Source organism: Branchiostoma floridae, chromosome 11 (assembly GCF_000003815.2).
Source record: "Branchiostoma floridae strain S238N-H82 chromosome 11, Bfl_VNyyK, whole genome shotgun sequence".
Taxonomy (NCBI): Eukaryota; Metazoa; Chordata; class Leptocardii; order Amphioxiformes; family Branchiostomatidae; genus Branchiostoma; species Branchiostoma floridae.
The window spans coordinates 13,100,103-13,125,607 of NC_049989.1; the positions used below are offsets into that span (position 1 = coordinate 13,100,103).

Below are 25,505 nucleotides of genomic sequence, written 5' to 3' on the forward strand. Positions count from 1 at the left end.
GTAATGCACCTTGAGAGAGTAAATGCACCTCTGTCAAGCACATGCACCTGTCAGTGCGCACATGCACCTGTCAGTGTCAAGCACATGCACCTGCCAAGCACATGCACCTGCCAAGCACATGCACCTGCCAAGCACATGCACCTGCCAAGCACATGCACCTGCCAAGCACATGCACTTGCCAAGCACATGCACCTGCCAAGCACATGCACCTGCCAAGCACATGCACCTGCCAAGCACATGCACCTACCAAGCACATGCACGTTTGTCCAGCATACGCACCTTTGTCCATCACATGCACCTCTGTCGAGCACTTGCACCTTTGTTAAGCACATGCACCTTCGTTAAGTAAGCTTCGTTAGATAGTAAATGCACCTATGTAGATTGAATGTACTCTGTTAAGATACCCTTTAATAGAGAGTAAAAACAATTATAATAGTCCCCTTTTTTCTCTGCTGTCCAATGGCCCCATGGCACCCTCTGCTGTCGCTCCCAGCGGGGGCAGACAGGAGAGGTACCTAGAGCCACGGGGCCAACAGGAAGGGTGGTCCAGGCCTTGGGATGGACAAGAGGGATAGCCAGATCCTTGAGACCAACAGGAGGGGCCAACGGAGCAGCGGGTCCGACAGTAGCCTGGAGGGGCAAATAGAGTGACGGGTCTGATAAGAGGGCCTACCGGAGCCGTGGGCCATCAGGTAAAAGTTTTAACTTCATCTTTAGTAGATTTCTAGGCAGCTATTTTCTAAAGATACAAGCTATCTTTGCATTGAAGGTACATATGTAACTTCACCCTTGCATCTTAAGAGGGTAAATGTACCTTTATTAAGTAAATTTACTTGAAGAGAGTAAATGTGCTTTTGTGAAGTAAATCACCTCTTTAAAGTAAATGCACCTTGAGAGAGTAAATGCACCTCTGTCAAGCACATGCACCTGTCAGTGTCAAGCACATGCACCTGCCAAGCACATGCACCTGCCAAGCACATGCACCTGCCAAGCACATGCACCTGCCAAGCACATGCACCTGCCAAGCACATGCACTTGCCAAGCACATGCACCTGCCAAGCACATGCACCTGCCAAGCACATGCACCTGCCAAGCACATGCACCTACCAAGCACATGCACGTTTGTCCAGCATACGCACCTTTGTCCATCACATGCACCTCTGTCGAGCACTTGCACCTTTGTTAAGCACATGCACCTTCGTTAAGTAAGCTTCGTTAGATAGTAAATGCACCTATGTAGATTGAATGTACTCTGTTAAGATACCCTTTAATAGAGAGTAAAAACAATTATAATAGTCCCCTTTTTTCTCTGCTGTCCAATGGCCCCATGGCACCCTCTGCTGTCGCTCCCAGCGGGGGCAGACAGGAGAGGTACCTAGAGCCACGGGGCCAACAGGAAGGGTGGTCCAGGCCTTGGGATGGACAAGAGGGATAGCCAGATCCTTGAGACCAACAGGAGGGGCCAACGGAGCAGCGGGTCCGACAGTAGCCTGGAGGGGCAAATAGAGTGACAGGCCTGATAAGAGGGCCTATCGGAGCCGTGGGCCAACAGGTAAAAGTTTTAATTTCATCTTTAGTAGATTTCTAGGCAGCTATTTTCTAAAGATACAAGCTATCTTTGCATTGAAGGTACAAATGTAACTTCACCCTTGCATCTTAAGAGGGTAAATGTACCTTTATTAAGTAAATTTACTTGAAGAGAGTAAATGTGCTTTTGTGAAGTAAATCACCTCTTTAAAGTAAATGCACCTTGAGAGAGTAAATGCACCTATGTCAAGCACATGCACCTGTCAGTGTCAAGCACATGCACCTGCCAAGCACATGCACCTGCCAAGCACATGCACCTGCCAAGCACATGCACCTGCCAAGCACATGCACCTGCCAAGCACATGCACTTGCCAAGCACATGTATCTGCCAAGCACATGCACCTGCCAAGCACATGCACCTGCCAAGCACATGCACCTACCAAGCACATGCACGTTTGTCCAGCATACGCACCTTTGTCCATCACATGCACCTCCAAGCACATGCACCTGCCAAGCACATGCACCTGCCAAGCACATGCACGTTTGTCCAGCATACGCACCTTTGTCCAGCACATGCACCTCTGTCGAGCACATGCACCATTGTTAAGCACATGCACCTCTGTCGAGCACATGCACCATTGTTAAGCACATGCACCTTCGTTAAGTAAGCTTCGTAAGATAGTAAATGCACCTGTAAAAATTGAATGGCCCTAAAAAGATAAAGAGAGCAAATGCACCTATGTAGATTGAATGTACTCTGTTAAGATACCCTTTAATCAGAGAGTAAAAACAATTATAATAGTCCCCTTTTTTCTCTGCTGTCCAATGGCCCCATGGCACCCTCTGCTGTCACTCCCAGCGGGGGCAGACAGGAGAGGTACCTAGAGCCACGGGGCCAACAGGAAGGGTGGTCCAGGCCTCGGGATGGACAAGAGGGATAGCCAGATCCTTGAGACCAACAGGAGGGGTTAACGAGCAGCGGGTTTGACAGGAGGGCCTACCGGAGCCAAATGGATCCATGGGGTGACAGCTTGGGCCAGGACCAACAGTATAGGTGGAAACTGTATTATGTGGTGGGTGTATTTTGGTTTATCCTTTGTGAAATACCTGGATGGCCATTCCATTGTGGCAAAAGGTTTTTGAAAGATTTCTGACATTTACATGTACATGTCCTTTTTTTGTGACAATGTACCTGAGTGACACAGTACAGAGAGGAACACAGTTAGTCTACTCCCTGCCTTGTTTATGTTTGTCTGCATGCGTGGTGTCTCCATGTATAAGTCTATCAGACTTTTGTCTGATTTATTGTGACTTTGTACTCCAGGACTAATGTAGTCTTAGCCACTTCCAGACTCCGTGAATTGCTGGTCAAATATTAAAAATTCAACAAATGATAGAACCAATAGTATGCTAGGGGAGTCGGCCAGCCAGAGAAGTCAGTCTGCAATCCGCAAAGCCTTGTTAGAGGCTTATATATTCTACCCATGTAAGATCATCTAAGTACGTGACCTGAGACAATTTTCCTTAGGTATTAGCAAATTTCATCAAAGAAAGCGTGCATATTCTTGATTAGGGATGATGACTTTCGTCAAGAATACTTTACTTTACTTTCAAAGTACATGTACTGTTATCTTTCTTTTCAGTAGTTTTTCTACCAATTGTCATGGACTTTGTTGCCATACTACATGTAAGTGACTGAATAAGTTACGTTGCATGTTAACAGTAGAATAAGGTCACATTACATGATGCTCGGAAGACCTTTTTGTGGCATTAATACACTATCATCCTATTGCTAATAATCTCATATTCTCTTTCTTGTTTTCAGTTACAGATAAATGCCAGTGCAGCTAGCAGACAAGATATGTACAAGACATAGTGTTAAACCATGAGGACCTGATGCTTGTGATATAGCATTAAGTGATGCATATAACACTACATGTATATGAATGGTATTCATAGTGAGCACATGTGCGTTTCGTGTATGTTGAAGTCTTGAGGTAGTGACTCACTGTTGATGAGGTACATATCTACCAAAGAAATCCTGTCCTACAGGTATGGTATGTACTGGTGAGCAGGTCATAGTAGGTATGCATACAATGTACAGAAGAAATGTATCACCAAAGTTGCTTTATATGTTACTGACAAAAACTACTTGCTAGATATCAGCAGATGTAAAAAGAGAGGGGGATTGAGAGTGATAAAGGGATATGTTGGTCCTTGTTAAATATTATTGGGGAAAAGTAAGAGGGTGCTACCTGAAACATCTGACTGTTTCCAAAATCTGTACTTGTATTTGTAACAATTGTATATGTAATTTACCAATGACATATCAAGACTGTTTTCAGTTCTGTATTGCTAGATTATCGAGATTCTGTCAGCTTATCAGAACACTATCATTGTTATAGTTTCTTTTCAAAATTTCACTGAAGTTTCATATGCAAACTGTGTCTTTATGAATGGTAGCAAATGCTTTTTTGTGGTAATGTCAGATAGCAAGATATGTACACGTTCAAATAGAAGTGTAAAACCTACAAACATTTTGTAAAAGAAGATTTTGTGATTGATACAGGTATAACGTTAGCACAGAAAACAATGCTTTTAGCTTGAGTTACGTACATGTAGTATGTATGTATGCCATGTACAGATGAGGTGTACCACTTTCATATTGTGTGACTGTCCAAAACTGTTGCATTTTTAGTGGATTTATATCTCTGAGACATGAAGGAAGAAAGAGAAGTGTTAGTGTAGCAATGCAGTTTGTTTTTGCATTATGTATGTAATTTCCTTTGTTTCAAGTAAATAATCAATTCTATTTTGCACAAAGAAACAATGATTGTATTATTTGTTCATTGTATTGCGGCTGTATTCTATTGAGAAGGTAAAAGACAAATCACCAATTCATCTGTGATAAAATGTATATAACATAATACAAGCCTCATTGTCTTACTGATATTAGCACAGATGTGCCATGAAGATTTTGAGTCTATTCTTTGACAACATGCAGGTGCATGCTAATGTTGTTTCTGATTATGCCCCACAAATAATTTCAACTAGAGTTCTATGACCCCATATCTCCATGGAATATTTAAAGTTTTTGTAGATTTTAGGCAAATGTAGGTAGGATGTCCGGAGGTACTGTGATATGAGTCCCTCCCTCAAGCAAACCGTTTAGGACTCAGATCACACCATATGGTAACCGGCAGATCAGACATGGAGTACCATACTTGCAGTGTGGTCACCAGTTCCTCCTTAAGCACACTGTTGTGTCGCCATGTGTATCTGGCTGCCAGTGCCACTGGACAGGCATTCAGGACATGGTGAAGTGTCTGGTGGCCTTGACACAATGGGCACTTTGAGAGCGACAGTTGTCCCGCGTTGGTAACCAGTTCGCCTTCCCGTTCAGTGCGAACTCTAATACACCCCTCTGGGCATCTGATGTCAGTTTTGTCTACTTCCACTAGTTTCGTCCGTCTTCCTTGTACTTTGAAAGTACTGCTGTGTTCCTGAATGTTACTGCAATTGTCCTTTGATATTTTGCAAGCGGGCTTCGATTAATGCACAATTTCTTCTTTGTTTGATCCAAAACACCAAAAAACATTTCTGCATTTACAGTATATGACCTTGATACTGAAGTAGAAGTTCCGATTTTAGTATCGTTTTACCTGGACATGCTCTGGTCTCTGGTTTTTGATTGACAGATATCTTGTAATGCAAGGAAGAAGTAATGTTTGTTTGGGCCCCATAGCAGCTTGCTCTGGACCTGCAGGGGCGTTTTTGTTAAAATCTTCCAAGGAGCGACGGATTTCCATGATATTCAGTATGCAAATATCCTTTGCAGAGTAAAGATCAGTAAGTTCAGTAAAGATTTACAGAGATGCATGTAAATTGCAAATTATGCAAAAAAATTGCATTTTTAATACATACTTGTTTCCTTTATAGGGCTCAAATACATGTAGCAATTTGTTTGTGGCAGGTGCAAAATAAGTAGAGACAAATGATGCAAATACGTCCCTAATTTATATAGTTAATGTAAAGTGTCATAATTCTAATATCCAAGCAGATCTTGCTGTGGCATAGGATAGTATCATTAACTAGGGAAGGAGTTTAGCCAGCAGATATTTCATGGAGATATGCGGTCTCCGTTAAATTCTGGAGCAGATAGTACTTTTTACAAGATAATTCAATGTATGCACATAAAACTTCGCCTACTTTAGCGCCATTGTTTGCAGTTGTGAAAGGAGTCAGACAAGGCTGCAATCTTATCCCCACTTTATCTAATTTCTAAACAACCTCCACGTGCATGATGATGATGAATGCTCTAAACACAACCAAGGACGTGATACAAATAAGTTAAAGCGAAGACTTAACATAACTTAACGTCCTATATTGTATGCAGATGATGTTGTTATATTTACCGTATCCGATAAAGTGCTTCAAATAGATGGAGAACATTTTGTATCAAATGAGAACTTGATTTTAACTTGAAGAAAACAAAAGTCATTATCTGGCAGGTCCTACACAAAACAAACAGTCTTGTTATTGTCATTGTTAGGGCATGAGTTTATTTCCTCTGCTACTCGTGCCTGCATATTACCTCATTAGACATCTTCTCTCTGGCCGAAAAAAAAACAACTGTTGTTCAAGCACGTAAAGCTAATATTAGGCATCCCGGTAGTAAGATACTCAAGCAACTGGATATGTGAATTCACATCCGGGCAGTAAGATGCTCAAGCAACTGGATATGTAAATGTGAGGTCTTAAATCCCACATACGTTCATCTGTCTCTCAAAAGTGCACGTTAAAAATATTTGATTCAAGTTTTATTACGGTAGATTATGTTTTGAATGCGAGGTTTGGGGAACTGAGTCCATACATGACAGCTCCCCAATCGAATTTTTGCATCACCGCATTTGTCGAAATATACGTCTCTGAATCAGAAACTGTAGTAATTGTCAACTGATATCATTTTCTTTACCATCCCAATGGTGCTTGTTTGTGTATTATATATAATCTAAAGTGGTAAATTGGGCCGTAAATGGCAGGTTATCCTACATACGCTCCTACATGCACATAATCCGTAATTATCATGACTGTACAGTGAAGATCTTGAGAACATTCGTGTATTTGCACGATGATCCTGAAATCAGCGGAGACCAACTTCATACGCCGAACTAGTCGATTATAACCCCACCCCCTCCCGCCAATACACACCCCCACGTGCTAAATAGGTGTGAAGTAAACCCGATGCTAAGTGTCCCCCCGTGAAGTTATGGTTCGGTTGCTGTTTAAAAACTCGATTGCTGTTTAAAAACTCGATTGCTGTTTAAAAACTCGATTGCTGTTTAAAAACTCGATTGCTGTTTAAAAACTCGATTGCTGTTTAAAGACTCGATTGCTGTTTAAAAACTCGATTGTCATTTAAGATCGGTTGAGATGTAACGATGTAGTGATGTCGGTTGCGATGTAAGATAAGTGCGCTGTTAAACGACGGTCGGTTTTACGAAGCGCTAAATCGCTGTCGAAACTCGAACGATGACGCGTCAATCGCATCGGAAGCCTCTATTGTGCAGTCGCGTTATCGAACTTAGAAAACCACTTCTTAGACCGCAAACTTTAATTAAGCCCTTACCAACAGTTACTCTTGTTGGGAATTTATTACTCAGAAAGAGACAAGTCTTAGAAAGTCAGTTTCACAGCAAACCAGGGGAGAATTTAAAGGTGCATCAGGTGGTTCAAAGGCAATTCAAACTACAAGTTACCCACACGGCATGTATATTCTCTATACCTATATTTCCATATACAAGTCTGTGTTATGATTCCAAAATCACCATAAAACATTGTCATAGACTATAAAAAACTATCACAAACTTTAGAACTCTAATACAATATTCACATCCTATATATATACATCCAGTGACTTTTAGTATAGCAGAAGAATCGATACTTTTAAACTAGCAGCGATGACAAAACAGTCATGCAACATTTCTATTCCACATAACCCTCACTTGATAAGGGGTGCCTATTAGAAGCATTTACACGAACCCTGTGAGATTCGTACATACATTACGTGATACGCATGAATCCCTGTGCGAAAGCGCACGAGCCTTATGAAAATCACACAAATCACTACGCGAAAACATACGCACCTTATGAAAATCACACAAATCACTATGCGAAAAATACGCACCTTATGTGATTTGCACAAACCTTATGCGAATGACGTAATCTCACGTGACCCTGCGGTGGTCGGTCGGTTTTTCATAAGGTTCGTGCAAATCAAATAAGGTTTGTGTGTGTCACATAGTGATTTGTGCGAATCACATAAGGTTCGTACGTTTTCGCACAGTGATTCGTGTGATTTTCATAAGGTTCGTGTGTTTTCACAGTGATTCGTGCATATCACATAATGTTCGTACAAATCTCATAGAGTTCGTGCAAATGCTTTGGCACTCCTGTTAATAACTGCCCGTAAAATAAAACAACATATCTAACGTTATATACATTTGCCCTTCACCACAGTTCACCATTAGAAATTTTTCACCCTAAGTTTTCATTTTGAAAAATCCAAATCATCCCACAATTGGAACAACCAAAATGGCTTTCCAGCAAAGGTTTAAATCTAGACAAATTTCACTCCCAAAATATACTCAGTCTGGTATAAACACATCATTCACTGCTTCAATTATTTACAAAAAGTCTTAATTAGACAAATTAAATGCTAGAACTGTTACGTTCATGGCAAGCCTCCTAGATGCTATTGCATTTTTCATACTATTGCAGGCTTCCGTTTACACCAAAACTTGAATGTATAATATTGTACGTTACATGACTTATACACGCATGAGGATAGGACTGCATATATACTACCGAAGCATCAGCATTAAATCAAAATTAAAAGGCTGATGAGAAAGGAAGGGGTTGGTAGCTTCTAAGACTAAATAATGCTTTTAGTGGCCTTTCCACTGGTCAGGCCCAAAGAAACGTAGGGAGGAGACCCAATAAGCCCTAAGCAACAGCAAGAGACTACATGTAACATAGTATGCAATGTAGGCTAAGTTACAACATTTTTCTTTCAATTCAAATTTGTAGCTAAAATTTGCCATACCCTTTGTGGTGCAAATTGGTTTCCTCCAAAACCAATTCTGACAGTCACCCCTTTCGTTCTTCATTTGCCTGTGAAATCCTTTCATAGGAAGACTTTTATTGAATTTGGCAAAAAAGCTGCCAATGTTGCAAAAATTTGAAATGCATTGCAGAACATATCTGATAGTATGGTTCTATACAAAAATGTACATGCATCTGAATATTGGAGAAAAACGTGGTTCTGCAAAAAAGAAAAGTGCTGGAATCTTCATTTGTGTTGTCTTCAAGCTTGACTCTTTTGCTGCTTCATTTTTTTCTGAAATGTATCAATTCCTGTCTCATCTTTGAGAAAATAAAACTAAGTGAGACCGTCACCATTGCACCATTGCCAATTACCATGATAGCAAACCTAACCCTTGCGCATGCAGGATGCTTCAGGGGTACGGGGGAAATACGTCCTTTCTTGACAATGTTTGCAGCAGCATTTTGGTTCCATATGTGAGCACTGTGTGCAGTATACATATACCTGGGTTCACACGCAAACAGATATCGCTGCCTAAAAAACATTACTGGACATAACATATTTGCACTATAAAAATTTGTAATGTTGTCAGAAATTTTATTCTTATTTAACTTTCAGATGCATTTGGCTTCATTTTTTAAACAAAACTTCAGGCAAGATGAAAATTGTAAATAGCCTAAGAACAATGAATGCACATCTTCTTTTTGGATCAGAAAATCTACTTAACAAGCTAAATGTTTTTGGGTGTATTCAAATTGAAACAAACTTATAAGCTAAAAGTAACACTATTGGCAGAAAGCAATGAAACTAAATATTAAAAAACAATTTTAAATGAACTACATGAGATTTGTTGAAAGAATTTTGTCTTTTCCTGGTTTTGCTTTCTTGTACACTCTTTAAAGCATATTCTAAACAATATGACAGATGATGAAAGCATGTTAAAAAGTGTGAACCCAGCAATATGTAGCCAATCCGTACTCCGGCGCGTTTCCGACAATTTTCCAACGCGCATGCAGCTGCTCGTCTGTTCCGCAAACAATTCCTATCGGCTGGGCAAGGGAGAACGCGCCTGCAATGCAAGGACCCACAAAAAGCTTCACACATGCACAAACCATGATCTGAAATGGAATGGTACCACCACCTCACCGTGACGCTGCCTAAAATGCAACTAATGACGCCAAGAAAATGAAGTTAGCTGTTTAGATGAGTTGCTAACAGTTTCTGCAAAAAACTTTTTTATGACATCTAACTTAGTTTTATCCTTTAAGGTATAATCTTGACCTAAAATAAGTGAAAGTTTTGTTTTATCAGTGCAAATTATTGCAGATCACACTTCTGGAAGTTCCAAATTTCTATACAAAAATTTACTGAAAAGTTAAATGTTTCACTGCTTTGATGTAAAAGATATAAAACCAGAAATTCATCCAAATCACTGCATTCACTGAAAATTCTCTGTCCGGCCATAACTCGACAACATGAAGGCTAACGCTGGTTCACCTTTATCCGTGGGGTACCCCATATCCGTTGTTTTAAAAAACAGGGTATTTAGGGTAATCGTGTCGATGGACATTGCAATATTTTGAAAATAACCACTGTGACAATATTTTGAAGATTTAACATGTTGAAAACTACTGTCTGTGGACGTGATATATGCAAATACCCAGCTTATAAAACAGCGGGTTTACATGTAGGTTACCCAACGGATAAAGGTGAACTAGCGTTACAAGTTGATATAAATTTCAGTTTGTCAACCAACTTTCCTGAGACTTTTTGTTTTCAGAAAATATAGAATTTTATATGTCAAAACCCTTTTTTGCTTGTTTCCTTGTCCATATTCATCATAGAGTTCAAAGCATTGGGGGAAAAAACTAATGCAACATGTAAAAATTTAGTAAAAAATTACAAACCGGTAAGTTAAAAAGACATTATAGAGTTGCCCTTGCCCTTAAATCTCTGCATATCTGCTTTGATTATACTATCATCATGTCATGTAATGCTGATGACATTATGTTTTTCCACCACCTATGCACCATGGTGATATTAGGATGAAGTTAGTCCCACATTTGGCACACACAACACAGCAAAAGTTAGTACTGCATGGTTACAACATCCCAGCATGCATCAGGATTGGCACAAGCGGCCTTTCCTTCTGATGCACTCTGGGAAGACATGTCCCAGAATGCCATGATTAGTCATTATGATCAGTTTGTTGGAGTGCCTCTACAACCTTGGCCATCTTGCGCTCCTGCTCCTGATGGGCCTGCGCTCCGAACACCAGCTCTCTGTCCCAGGGGAAAAGGAGAAAACAAAACATAAGTGCTTATCATAATAACCAGAATTTAACTAGTCCACTAAAACATATGTATGAAGGTCAGAAATCCACGTAAACAACATCTAGAGGTAATTCAATAACTATCTACAACTGGATACAAGTCATAGATTAAAAATCTGGATGTTTTGAGTGACATCCATCACTCTTCTTCAGCATAACTCATCGAGAAGAGTCAACAACTATCAGACCAAATGGCAAGTGTACAAACTTTGCTTATTATCTTTTTATACTTTCTGATAATTTTGTCAGTTTCTGTAACATTTTCAACGTCTAAGACGTGAAATGAACTTCACCAGGTCGTCTGTCATTTAGGACTTTGCTTAATAGACAACAGCTATCAGACAAAACAAGTGTACGGACCTGGTTTTGTCTGGTATCTGTTTATCTTTTCTAATGTTTTCATTCAGGGTTGTAGCCAGCACCCATCCTTTGCAGCTGGTGACGGAAATAATTTTGCCCATTCTGTCCTCTGTGAGCAAAACTTAACCCTCAAAATGCAGGAAATAGCATTTCAGAGGGTCTAGATTTCAAAATTTTCCTTGGGAGTTTCCTAGGAACGATGCGGCAAAGCCATATAAAATTGAGGGGAGGGAAATGATTTCTAGAGCTCTGGCTACAACCCTGTTTTCATTTTCAACTCTTTCGTAAAAATGGTAAAACAACAATCTGATGTAATATAATCATAAGTGACCTAACCACACACAGAAGTCCAGGAATAGGGAATCAGCAGACTGGTGTAGACAGTAGGATGTTGGTAGAGGAGTTGCACAAACAGGTGATGCTCCCAACATCCTCCTGCCTCACCGGTTCTACTGTTTACACAGATTACTTACCCCTGGAGAGGTCTGAACAAACCATGCACATCAGATAGGTTTTATTTTAGCATAAGGTAATGGAGAGGTAGAGAAATAATCCATAAGAAGGGATGGCCCTTTCATGGTAAAGAGATTGTAAAAATGTAAGGTAAAAAAGTTGGCACACTAAGTGAAACATAATTTCTTGTAATTTTTTTTCAATTCTAAGACTTATAATCAACCCTTAAAAGTGTGTTTCTTCAAACGTGGACAACTCTTTATCACAAGAAGTTTTTTTATTAGATTTGACATGTAGTTACCTGGGCACTGACCAGATCTTGCTGCTTATATTGTACAGTTCTTAAAAGAGTCTATAGAGTGCAGTTCCTGCTTCCAGTTTGTCATACTCAGTGCATTTTGACCAGACTATATCTGGTTAAATGTTGAATCCATGTATTTCAAGCTACAAACTTAACAAAACATTTTATCATAATAAAGAGGCTCTTAATTATTTTCCTGCCTTCTGATGTGCATGGTTTGATCGTTAGAAGACTGTTAGTTGAAGAGGAAAGAGAACTGTTATACATACCCAACACCACTACGTATCCACGGAGGCAAAAGGCAAGGAATGCGGTGGGGTGGGAGAGAAACGTGTTTGGTGAGAACGAGAGACGTCTACAGCACTGGACTCAGTGGAAAACTTACTAGGAGATATATCATGAGTGTAAGAGTATCACAGCAAGCACAGCACTCAAGAAAGGTGAAGCGGTTCACACAAAGAAGTATTCATAAAAGTGTAAGAGCACATGAAGGAGCATAAAGCAATCTAATATCATAGGCAGGGCTCTAGGTAGCACCAATCATTTGGCAGATTGTCAATTTTCAGACAATTCTGTCAACCTTTACAGGACGTGACTAGACAATAGGTAAAAATCGAAGAATGCAAAAATTTTCAACAAAATGATAGAAATTTGTACACGAAGATGGCACAAAATGATGCTTTGTAGGATATTTTTGTCATTGAGAATTGGGATGACAGAAAAAAAAGTTAAGCTAGCTAGAGCCCTGGACATGATACATAATGGTAGATAGGCTTAAATGTGCTTGGGAAGCTGTGAGGCACGTCTTTGGAACCAAGTGCGTCACTTCAATATGATGCTTAGTGCTTCAGTTCTCTGCCAGCCAAAACAAACTTTTCGACAGAAGAACTCATTTCATAACTACTTAAACTTGGTCAGCCCGTTGAGACCAAGAGGAAGACAGTTTGCTGTGACAGCGAGAGTCAAGACGCTGCTGCAAACGTCGCTCCATAACGGACAAACTCCTGCTGCCCTCCAAAAGCTCTCTGTTGCAAATTTGCGGCAGAAAACATTCAAGCAAGAGTATGGACAGCGCCACACTTATTATAGCGTTCACACCACGCAGTGTATTACAGCAACATCCTCAAGCCGTGCAGTCTTTAAGTTTTGCTGTATTACATGTTCATAAGATAAGCACAACCTAGTAAATTGATTGCAAAAAGCCAACCCACACATTTCAACAAGTTGAAAAATCAGTGTATTACAGTCAGTATTGCCCGAGGAAGGTGACAGATGGTCACCAAAGCATTTGCAGTAATTGCAAGACTATATTGTTTGTGAGTAACACTGTTATCCAACCCACAAAACAGTTATTTTTTAAGGTTGAAAATACAGCTATGGTGACAAGAATTCAAGCACAACAGCTCAGTGGGAACAAGCTTCTTTGTTGTCGCAGTGCACATGATCATCTATGCTTTAAAAACTTCCAAAAATTTCTTGGCGAGAACATCAGCTGTCCTCACATAGGTGCAACTTAAGTGATGATCATACGCTGCCCAAAACACCACACTCACCCGTATTCAATCTCCCCGTCCCCATCCTTGTCCAGAGTGTCCAGCAGTCGTTTCAACTCATCAGGTGTCAGGTCGATCCCAGTGGCCTGTAGGCATAGAAACATATCTCAGTTAGTCTGTTAAACTTTTTCTAATTATCATCTACATCCCATGTGGGACATACAAGGCTGTGATAAGTTTCCTCCACTGGGGTCTGTTCTGTGCTAGGGGCTGAGCAGCAACCCAGGGGATCCCAATGGCCGCTTGATCTTTAGCCACAGTACATGTATGTCCCATTTAGTTTTAGGACCTCCCCGTTTTCTCTTCCCCTCAGGGGCCCAATGTAGGGGATACCGTCATCCGTAGAACATGGCTCAGCCATTTTAGTTTTTCTATTTAAGTAAAAAAACTGCTTGTCGCGTCTAGAGATTTGTAACTATTTAGCACAAGATTAAAGTTTGTCATTGAAAATAAGTGTCCTCATGCATGCATTTCAGTTTTACTTCTGTCACTCAAAATGTATGTTTGAATCTTATCCAGTTGTCAAGACTTACTTGTCTTTAAACATTGTTTACCTGGATGTCTGCACATCTAACTTTCATGACTTGACAGGTAAGCCTGACTACAAACCTCCACCCCCTGGGCAAACTCCTCCCTGGTGACGCTCATGCTCTTGTCCTTGTCGAACTGGTTGAAGAGGTCGACCAGACGGAGGTTGTTCTTCTCCACATACTGTTTCAGCTTTGTCATCGGGTCTGCACGCGGCTTCGCCTTCTTAAAGTCCTTCGCAGCACCACCTTAAAGAATTGCAAAGGAATGATGAAAACTAAGCTTTCAGTTGGAAGAATTTAAGTTGCGTTAGCCCTTCAACAATCACACACAAAAAACTGTCAGTGATTAAGGGTCAGTGAGAAAACCTAGAGGCAAGGAACACATGTGAAATGTCCTTGACTTTCTTGTATCTTCAATGGTATATTCTGTAGTATAGCCTAGGATACAGAACATTAGTCATGGTACCTTTAACCCCCATCCACTAGCCTGGTATCTAAACCTATCGCAGTAGCTGCCAAAGTATAGAAGGTATGATCATCACTCACTCATTCACTCACATGCACACTCACTCACCACTCACTCACTCACTCTCACACTCACTCACTCACTCACTCTCACTCACTCACACTCACACACACATACACAATGTACCACTCAACACTCACTAAGTCACACACTCTCATTCAAGCTTACACTCACTCAACACTGTCTGCAAAGTCATCCTTTCTATCCTATCTATAGAAGGACAAAAGAGATTCGGTAGTTATGATAGGTTTGGATACCAGGCTAAAAACCCACACCAACACCCCCATTATCATGCACTTTGTTGATCTCTGCTGTGCCATATACGCACACAATACGTCAAACTGACGGGGGGATATATGTAATACTTAATATATAAGGATCAAGGTGAATTTGAAAACTCCCAATGCGTGCTCCCAAATACACCACCACTTCCAATACTGCTGCAAAACGTTACCCCTGCCATGGACCCGTTCCGCTGTTGTGAGGTCATAGGTCATGGAGAGGAGATGGCGAAGGAAACAGATGTCATGAAAGAGGACAATGAGATTTGAAAAAAAAATGACATTACGGTGGATTTTTCATCATTGAACATAACAGGTGAGATTATTCATTGCAGATTTGTGGCATGGTCAATTTGCAAAAAGAAGTGAAAATGCAGTGATATTGTGAAACAAAACTGCAAAAATAAGCCATTATAACAGATGGAAAATAATTATAATAGTCATGGACTGCACTTTTTGAAGACAACTTAGCCGTGCAGCTAACAATAAACATAAAGCAAATGCATGAATCAAATCATATTTATGGATGCAAATTAAAGCAGAATCTATCGGATGCAATTTTAAGGAGAGTTTTTAGAGGAGAAATCAAAACACTGTATACATTATTGAAGGGGGAGGAGTTATCTTACAGGAGTTTAGTTGAAGCTACAGAGTATTGTGCTCATTGTAAGTGGGATTTGTAACCTTGGGGAGAGTTAGTACCACTTGAAGCTCCGTTTTCTTTGCTCAGAGAAGAGAGCTCAGGATCTGAAATAATTTTCATTGTTGTGAAGGGTGGTTAGGGAAGAGGAAACAAGGAAATGGAAGGAAATAATGCGGAAATCACGAAAACTGCAAAACTTTTGGTTAATCAAAAAAGATGACACAAAGTGCATGGATATGTCTGGCACTGAAAATAAAAGCATGTCACAATGGTTTTGATTTGAAACTGTCAATATCATCAGAGCAATCATGTACACAATCAAAAATGTCTGAAAAATGACTGATCCTGATTTGATAATATTCAGTCTGCCATCTAATTATGGCAAGTACGGTCCTATTGCTTCTTTGCTTGGTTGAAACTGTGTAGTGCAGGAACTTTGAATTCCTTCTTGTTTCTGTAGCTAGAGGGGCCCTTCCCAGTGTCCTGTATTAATAACTAAGTCTAGATGAGTTTCGGTTTCGAGAAAACTACAGTGATATTCAAAGCTCTGAGTCCAACATACCTGTTTTGGTAAGAAGAGCAGGCAACATCTCCTTCACCTGCTTCAACAGTTCATCAAAGTCGTCATTCACCAAGATGTCCTACAGCAAAAAAAAAGGGGAGGGGGGAGGTTTAGCGGTTACCTATCAGGCTATGTTCCGACAACCCTGTGTTCCAACACCCCCTAACCCTGGCCCTAGCCCTACTAATTACGGAAGGCCTGTAGGAACAAAATGGTTTCAGAATACCCATGTATAGGAGTTTCTGTACACAGGGGTGTCAGAACATATGGTGTCACTGTCAGACCAATCACTACGGTCAGGGCTATCCCCAGCTGCAGGTCAACATTTATATATCTTAAGGGAGTTTGTATATAATAATGGACATTGTGTTTTGTCAGGAAGTTAATATATTATGTTAGCTGGTACATTCTATGACTTGGGCAAGGTGGCAAAGTATCATTGTGACAATACTTCCTACTTTGGACCAAAAAGTTGCTCTGTAATGATTTCTTAAAACTATGCAAAGGCATATATTGTTGTATTGGACAGCAAAAAGTTCCACTCTACAGTAGTTCTAAGACGCTGTACAACTTGAGTGAATTGATTCTGGTTTGTAACATTGAAGCCTGTCTTTGTAGCTGTGTCTTCTACATTTTCGGGGTGGAATACATGAATACGAGACATATTTTTATTCTCACTGATTGTTGGATGGGCCAGAACTTACAGAGAAGTCCAGCTCCTGGACGGCAGAGTTGGGATTCTGGGAAATCCCCTTCAGAACTCCATAACAACCTGCCGACTGCATTGGATTCTTCCCCATCTACAACAACAACAACAATGTCATAGGGATATCAACAAAATCTGCAAATCGCAGTTCATACAGAGAAATCTGCTACATTTCTCCACAGCCTGTATCTTCTTGTAGGATGTTAAGCATTCAATGGGTTTTCATAAACATTGTCAAAGTTTCACGCTTTCCTGCGTGATTCTTCCCGCAAACAAAGCGTGAGGACATCAGATATTCCACCAATAACAGCGCTCATCCGTGCTACGTCATGCCGAAATGGCCAATGGGGTGCGACTCTCGCGAATCGCGAGATGTGAGTTAGTGCGAGATTGCGCGAGACTTGTCGGTGAGGGCCGAAATCGGCAAATTTTGTACTTTCAGCGAAGTTTCTGGGGGAAAATTAGGGTATACCAAAGGCGTACATCCCCAAAACAGGGCGTGCACTTTCTAATAATTTTAGTTAAGGGGGTACAATGTAATTTGGGTGGCTTTTGAGAGTCGAAAACTGATTTTTTTTAATTCTGCAAAATTGCAGATTGATTTATTTTTCTTATGCAACCTTGAAAATCTATCTGCAAATTGCAGATTGCAGACGGGTATTTCGAACACTGCATAAGTGTACATTTTTTTTAATTTCCCATGTAAAAAATAGCAGCCCTGAGAACAAAAGAAACTTTTCCAGGTCTTCTTCTTCTTGTGATGAATATAAATGCTTGAGACAAAGCATTACTTTTTCGTTAGCTGGTATTGCAGTATGGTTTTGCTACAGCTCACTTTTTCTGGCCAAGCAAACTGGGTTATCCCTAATTTTTTCAATAAGTGTGTTTAGATTCGTTGATGTAGGTTAGACATCAAGGTAATAAGATACACCAAAAAGTATTTACTCAAGCAACTGGATATGGTTTTGGAAACGGTCAGACGTTTCGGATAGAATCCACTATCCTTCGTCAGTGACACTGAAGTGATCTGGAAGAAACAGGTCTTTTATACTCTAACTATGAATGAAGACAATTTCAGATGTCCAATAGGAAACGTTGTTAGACAATTCAGACAGAAGACAATTTGGATTTCAAAGAAAACAAAGGTAAGGCAAAATCAAGCTGAAGACAATTTGGATTTCAAAGGATAGCAAGGCTGTGTTTAGATTCTTTTACATGCAAAGTTTGACGGAGCTTTAGGTATAAGCCTAAAGCTCCCTCATACATGGGCCATATAACACTACATCACTGTTCTACAGCTGTAACTGTATGTACTAACCTTCAGCACTCTGAGTGCATCATTCTCAATCAGCCCCTTGGCTAGCAGGACAGCACCCTCTGTAGAGATTCTGTTATTACTGCAACAGGAAATACAAAATGATGTGTGTCAAAAAAGGTAAGGCCACTCAACAGACTGTCCATACACATTGTCAAATACTTTTAATTCATTTATCAACCAATACTTCAAACAAGGTTAGGAGCACAGCTTTTAAGTCACTGAGGAGACAGGAATTTTGATATAATTAGACGTAATGAAGGGAAAAACAGGAATTATCTGGAAAAATGTTCAAAAGCCTTTTTCAAATCAAGTATCAATACGGCGTTCTTTTCCCTATCATTTACCATCTTTTCTATCCTCTTCAAACTTTTCAGAATTTAGAATCTTCACTATCCCCTCCCCATCAGTTCTTCTTCTATCATCCTCAAATGAGGTAAAGCATGATGCTTCTTTCTTGTCACAAGTACTAGTCAGTGCAGTGAAACTTTGTTATAATACATCTGGTGTATTATTTGCAGCCAGTAAGTACCCAATGTTAGGGTAATGGGGCTAATTTATGTGATCGAGGCGCCTCCTTGAACACGGGATCCCCGTTTGACGTCCCTTCTGAAAGACGAATTCATGGAATTCTTGGTCAGACTACAGCATCCGGTTGTCCTTGGGTGGTCTCCCATCCAAGTACTGACCGGACTGCAGGTTGCTTAACTTCCGAGATCGAGGGATCAGGTGTGTCAAACTCTTCTGGTGTGTTGGGTTCTTTTACATGCATGCAGAGGTTTGGTACTTGAGGCTAATGCTTAAAGCTCCCTCATGCACTATGTCATCTGGTCCATATGAAATGACAAATGCATTCCCTTACAACATGCCCAAATTGGGGCCAACCCTGGGATTGACCCCTACCCACAGATCCACGGAATTTGATCCATACAGTGAACCAGCGGAATCATTTACAATCTTTGTCAAAGGGATATGTATTGCTGACCCTTACCTCATGTCCAGAACCTCCAGTGTCTTGTTGGACTTGAGGGCTTCTCCGATGGCCTGTGCCCCGTCATCACCAAACCCATTCCAGGACAGGTCTAGGTGTGTTATGGTGATGTTGTCCTTAGGGAACAATTATGACATTTCACATTTCTTCAATATCTTACCCAAAGGAGCTTGAGCTCTATACACTTTCCTAACAGTTTAAGTAAGACACAATAAAATTCCCTTAACCAACATGCTTTACACCTAAGCTGGATACAGGAGTCTTTGTCTTAATTTTGAAATTCTAGATGCAACCACTTCTTTTTCCAGATTTATCTGTAAAATATTGATGCTTTGTGTGAGCACTCTAATCTATATTAGATTTTATACTATGCATGATACAGTATTTTGCAAAAGGGTTCAAATGAATATTTTTTGGCAATGCCCCAAGGGAGGAGCCAATAGCACCTTGTTGCTCTTAGGATGGAGTAACCAGAATGCCCTACCCTGATGCCCTCTGCAACAGCCAGGGCACCTTTCCTGCGCAGGTGGTTCCAGCTGAGGTCCAGCACCTTCATCTGGCTGTTCTCAGCGATGGCAGGCCCCAACAACTCCCCCGACACCTCACCAAACTCATTATGGCTCAGGTCCATCTCCTCCATCTTCTGGTTACTCTGGGGGGAGAGAGGAGGGGTCAGAGGAAGGATTGGGAGAGGTCAGAGGGTAAAGGGAGTTGGGGGGGGGGGGTCAACTTAGGCATGGTAAGATCTGGGGAGTCAGGGTAAGGTTTGCTTAAGGGTACACAATGGTATGGTAAGGCCTAGGTCACAATTCCTAATCCGGAGCCCGGCCAGGTAGCTTTCAGAAACAAAAATATGATAAGAAAGGCAACACAACACACAGAACGTAAAACATTAGTCAGGAGCATAATTTGTGTATATTCCTGGGTAAACACTTTTATTTTGTGTTTCCGCAAACATCCCGGCCTGGCCCCGGTTTGGAAATGTGACCCTAGCCTAAGATGAGGTAAGGCAAGTTAAGAGCAAAGGGAGGGAAGGGTAAGGGGAGGAAATGGTAAAGAGGAAAGAGGGAAAGAAAGCGGGGTAATCGGGAAAGGATTGTCGTGGCTCAGGTGAGATATGGGGTGGTAAGGCAAGACTTGACTAAGTGTTAAGTAAGGTAAAGTGAGGTGAGGTGAGGTGAGGTGAGGTGAGGTGAGGTGAGGTGAGGTGAGGTGAGGTGAGGTGAGGTGAGGTGAGGTGAGGTGAGGTAAGGTAAGGTAAGGTAAGGTAAGGTAAGGTAAGGTAAGGTAAGGTAAGGTAAGGTAAGGCACAAGATTTGCCTATTAGTAAGAGTAAGGTCAGGTGAGACAAGTGAAGGGTACAAGTAAGAGGGGGACTTGAGTTGAGGGAGAAATAGAATGGATGCAGGAAAGGTACTTTCTAAAGTCAAGTCTAGTCGGATCGAATTACAGAAATGGTCCATTCATTTGCAACAACACACTTCAAAAATTCAAATGGTAATTGAAACTCCAGAAACTGTAACAAAATGCAACAGATTGGTTACAAAGCAGTTTTGCAATCAAAACCATACGCAACAAACTGCAATTTCAAACAAATTAGCATGGCTGCACAGCAACCAAACAAATAAAAACAACGAAGAAGAAAACAAATTAGTGACAAACACTGCACATAAACAGGGCTCAGGCCATCAAGGTTAGAAGGTTTTAGCCGGCAAGAAATTTTCCCATGTAACTACATGCCTGTTAGTATAAACCACCCCTGTCATAAAATGGTACGGCCAAATTTTGGATACTACCATATGTCAGACTCATCTGATCTTGGGCTAGTCCATTTTAAGTACAGGGGTAATAAAGACCAACAAAGCTAAGCAGTTTAGGGTGGTCTCAAAATACTACATATCAGTATCTGCATAGCCAATGCAACAAGCCATCACAACACACAACACACCATATTCTCCCAAAGAAGGAATTCAGTTAACGTTAGTTCACCTTTATCCGCTGGGTAACCTACAAATGTTGTGCTGCTAAACAGGGTATCCAGGGATATCAAGTCAATGGACAGTAGTTTCAAATTGTACTACTTTCAAAATATTGAAACCACCAAATACATTGTTCTTAAAAAGGACGGATAAAGGCTATCCTACGGATAAAGGTGATCTAGCGTTAAATCCTCTTTCAGAAGAAAGAGATTTTTATTTGGAAACGATATGCAAACTTTGAGACCACCCCTTTGGGGAATGCTGTTAGCCAATCAAAACCTCCTCACCATGATGGCCTCAGCCATTGCCTCTGCAGCCTTGTCTCCAAATCCGTTTCCCGACAAGACAACTCTCTCTAGGGTGGAGTTGTCCTGGAGCATCTCTGCTATCGGCTCCGATCCCTCGTTTCCAATCTTGTTGTAGGACAGATCCTGTAGAAAATAATAACATAAGAAATTTTCTTAACTCCTTCTTTCAATCAGTAGAGTATGTGGAAAGGACAACCTCAAGACAACCGTTTACACTTACGCCACATCTTCAGGAAAGACGCTGGAGCCACATGTTCCCCGTGTAGGAACTTTATTTGAACCTACTCACACTACGCCTCCTTTCAATCAATCAATCATTTGCAGGCATTCTTCCCACTAGACAATAATCCTTGAGAAACCATCAAGCCATCAAGGGACCATTGTGGTTGCAGTTTCAATGAAAGAGTTATAGTAAGAGAAAATAAATCCCTATCTACTTGCAGTATACCGTATATTCTCGAATAAAGTACGCACTCCTGATTTTGGACAAGTCTTAGACAGATCTTTGGGACTGAAAGGTAAAATGGAAAAACTCAAATAAAGTACGCACCCCTTCTCCACCAATTTTGAACAGACCTTTAACTGGATAAATTCAAATTTATGATGTTTTCCCCAGGTTATTTTGCATGAAATAACCTGCATTTACACTGTCATTGTCTCTATAAACTTGTGAATTGCCTACTGCAAATTATAAAAATCACTGAGAACTGGTAGAAGAAATCAGGGAAAACCAGTTGTACAAGTCAAAGTCACTAACTCAAAAGGATTGTATGCAAATACCAATCTTATGTAAATCATGTTTAGACAATTTCTTTGTTTCATGTTTAGACAACTACAAGACAACAACAATGTGCATGTTTTGAAACATTACTAGAAGTGTATTTATTTTAGGCTTTTTTACCATTTCTCTGTGCAGTGACCTCAAATAAAGTACGCACCCCAACTCTGGCAACAACTTGTAGCACCTTTTCAATTTTGAAAAGTTAAAAAAGTGTGTACTTTATTCGAGAATATACGGTAGTTTTAATACACATGCAGACTAACACTGATATAGCGGGTGTTTTTCTTAGATGTAACTTTTTTCCCAGACGTCTGTTTTCATCTTGCTGACATCCACATCCACAAAAATGAAACATATTTTGTTTGTCCATGGGCAAATGGAATACAGGATTTCACAAACCACACTTGTCATTTTTTCACAAGATGTCACACATGAGACAAGGCCTACCAGATCATGTATGTAGCAGTTCTCAACCAGCATCTCAGCAATGTACTTCCCTCCCTGTGCCTCTAACCAGTTGTCTCTCAGGTTCAGCTTTAGAATGGTTGTGTTGGTCTGGAAATGAAATTTAGCCAGAAGATACAGTATCATTCATACACTTGAAGATTGAACTTACTCTACATGCAAAGTACAAACAGGACATAACAAAAAAATCAAGATTTTTACTTTTCAAGTTCTCCACAATCTTGTATGATTACATTAATGTCAGTTCACCTTTATCTGTGGGGAAATCTATTATTGGATTCTCTTGTTTTTAGAATTGGGGTATTCAGGGATATCAAGTTAACGAACGGTGGTTTCAAACTGTAATATTTTCATTATGTAACAAAATATCTATTGCAACTTGCTACCCTTCAACTTGATATCCCTATACATCACGCTTTTAAAAGCAACGGATATAGGTTACCCCACGGATCAAGGTATACTAGCATTAACTTTGATTAAGTGAAATAAGTCAACACATCGTTGGCGTGTCTGGGTGCATATGAGTTATATAATGGTCAACTGTATTTGTCGGAACAATTAGCCAAAAATCTAAAACATAAAGAAATACCAGTAGACAAAACAAAATTTTTACCTACCAAGCCTAACTATTATTTTCGGGACAACAGAAAAAACACTAATTTTCCCAAGCTTTAGCAATTTAAGCTTACATTTCCTAACCGTGGCCCGGCTGGGCAGCTTTCAGGAACAAAAAGTATGATATAAAAGACACATAACTACACATTGTACACAAGACGTAAAGAGAATAGTCGGGGCATTATTTGTATGACTTGTGTATACATTTCCACATACAGCCCGGCCAGGCCTGTTTGGAATTGTGATGTTAGCCTTAGATGCTTAAACAAGACCGTACCACCAGCGATGTCGCTATAGCCTTCGCCCCCAGCGGTCCCAGACCATGATGCATCATGACCAGCTCCGAATCCTGCATGTGTCTGAGGAAATACGACACCGGGACCACGCCTATCTGCTTACACGCCTCCTTGTACGTCGTCCTACCGGTGGAGTCATACTCTATTCTCTTATCTGTGGGAAGAAGAAATAAGAAAGGTGTTGAATCTGGTAAAACGATACTTTGTCGCATTTTGACATTTTGTGTTTAAAGTACATGTACATGGTAATGTTGAAGCGAAAAATGAAATGTGACTGGGTGAGTATGATAAATCTTACTAGCTATTTGTGCCATGCTGCCTTGTCACTGCTTGTGTAGGTGTGATGTGATAAGTGTGTTGGGTTCTTTTCAGTGTAGAGGTTTATACTGTCCCTCCTCAGACATTGAATCTGAAATTCTATAGTTGACTTCCAAGTGATGCAATAATCCAAAGGTTCTATCCTTTTTTCTGACACTTGTATAATTATTATACCTTTACATATTGCATAACACAAATATCAAGATGTACATGTACCGCTGCACCCACAATCAAAACTCTTACTCTTAGGAGCTCCAATTAGGGGTTCACAAAAGTGCATTGCACACCTTCAAACTGACTTGGTTTGAGCACTGAATAAATAGCACTCTTCTTCACACTAGCAAGTATACTGTATTTCCAACATGGGACTACCATCAAAATTACAAAAAAAAATCAAGTTTACAACTTCTAGCCTTTAGAAAGATGTATAATGGGAAGAATAAATTATTCATAACAAAAGGTCACCCCAAATCACAAGTAATACTTTCCTATTGTACCTATAATGTCAACAAAACCACATTAGAGATTGTTTAATCAATAATTTAAGAGGTCCTTTAGATATAATTCTCGAGCCATCAATAAAGGTGTCAATGTATGACAGTATGAATTATGAATTGGGCAATTAGATCCTCTCGAGAGCAAAGACCGTATGATGCGCGATTTATCTGATCATTCCAAGCGGTTGTGTTTCTAAACATTCTGTTCAATGTATCAATTGCCTGGGGTTTAAATATACTTACGAACAAAAGGACCTTTCTTTCATGAAAGTAAAAGCTGTTAGCCTTTGAGGAAGCAAAGCATTATGCTTATTCTACAGATGATAGCACATACAGGGTTCGAAATAGACATACACACTTGAAAATGATGCGGTCGTCTTCGGCAACATTTCGGTCGCGGGCGGACCGGATTCGGGGTGGTCGCGGTCACAGAAGACAAGTGGTCGCCTTAGCCACGTTGCTTAATGCTTGTGTCAATGGGGAAAAAAATCGGGACCGGCCAAAATCGGTCGTTATAGGCCGATGGTCGTCTTACGGACGTGGTCGCTTATACAAGTTTCACTGTACTTAACTTGCAATTTGCACATAATTTTTGAGATTTGCATGTAAAAATTTTCTGAACTTGCAATCTTGCATGTTGAAAATACATGGCCTATAGTAAAAATACTGAGGCCACGATGCCTTTGTCTGACGGGGATCGTCACCGGTTGTCAGTAGGTGTTATAAACAATCAACTTCGGCTTTGCTGCAAACTAACATGCTGATTATGTGGATATCTTTCCAAAATTTGCAGTTCTGTCTATATTTTCATATGCCAATTTCAGTCCATCAACAGTGACAGAATGGGCAAAATTCTTATCCATCCAGAGCAGCAACATTCCACCAAAGTACAGAATGATGGATGGTGGCTAGAACATTGCAGTATAGACTAGAAAAGTTGTATTTTGCATGTAAATATTTTAAATTGCACGTAAAATTTTTGCCAACTTGCAATTTTGCATGTAGCAATAAAAAAGTATTTCGATCCCTGACATATATAGTCAACTCTAATAATTCTGGGA

General features: G+C 40.3%; 2 protein-coding genes and 2 long non-coding RNA genes across 12 annotated transcripts in view; 1 reads left to right on the forward strand and 3 right to left on the reverse strand.

Moving 5' to 3' along the window:
- Window positions 1–2,393, reverse strand: part of LOC118426571 — a 3,465-nt gene extending 1,072 nt beyond the window's left edge. For both annotated transcript variants that reach the window (XR_004832419.1, XR_004832418.1), the window contains exons 1-2: window positions 2,035–2,393; window positions 68–1,052 (exon numbers count right to left, since the gene is read on the reverse strand). This is a non-coding gene — a long non-coding RNA (uncharacterized LOC118426571). The remainder of the gene's footprint in view (window positions 1–67; window positions 1,053–2,034) is intronic.
- LOC118426514 (coiled-coil domain-containing protein 157-like) overlaps window positions 1–25,505 on the reverse strand; it is a 1,184,186-nt gene that overhangs the window by 374,227 nt on the left and 784,454 nt on the right. The window lies entirely within an intron of this gene.
- LOC118426523 (leucine-rich repeat-containing protein 74B-like) overlaps window positions 1–25,505 on the reverse strand; it is a 61,120-nt gene that overhangs the window by 33,300 nt on the left and 2,315 nt on the right. The window contains exons 3-16 of one of the 7 annotated variants that reach the window (XM_035835986.1): window positions 23,611–23,783; window positions 22,701–22,808; window positions 21,452–21,595; window positions 19,670–19,837; window positions 19,186–19,301; window positions 18,198–18,276; window positions 16,878–16,973; window positions 16,174–16,252; window positions 15,142–15,162; window positions 14,241–14,407; window positions 13,632–13,717; window positions 12,348–12,356; window positions 10,860–10,914; window positions 7,163–8,926 (exon numbers count right to left, since the gene is read on the reverse strand). In XM_035835986.1, the coding sequence (XP_035691879.1) occupies window positions 8,894–8,926; window positions 10,860–10,914; window positions 12,348–12,356; window positions 13,632–13,717; window positions 14,241–14,407; window positions 15,142–15,162; window positions 16,174–16,252; window positions 16,878–16,973; window positions 18,198–18,276; window positions 19,186–19,301; window positions 19,670–19,837; window positions 21,452–21,595; window positions 22,701–22,808; window positions 23,611–23,783 (1,334 nt within the window). In that variant the 3' untranslated portion in view covers window positions 7,163–8,893. Of the gene's footprint in view, window positions 1–7,162; window positions 9,702–10,859; window positions 10,915–12,347; window positions 12,357–13,631; window positions 13,718–14,240; window positions 14,408–15,141; window positions 15,163–16,173; window positions 16,253–16,877; window positions 16,974–18,197; window positions 18,277–19,185; window positions 19,302–19,669; window positions 19,838–21,451; window positions 21,596–22,700; window positions 22,809–23,610; window positions 23,784–25,505 lie in introns of those variants that run through there. The other 6 variants (XM_035835987.1, XM_035835983.1, XM_035835989.1 and 3 more) reach the window with 6 other exon arrangements.
- On the forward strand, window positions 528–4,354 carry LOC118426570. The gene is made up of 4 exons (XR_004832417.1): window positions 528–692; window positions 1,354–1,552; window positions 2,387–2,600; window positions 3,353–4,354. It is a non-coding gene; the product is annotated as an uncharacterized LOC118426570 (long non-coding RNA).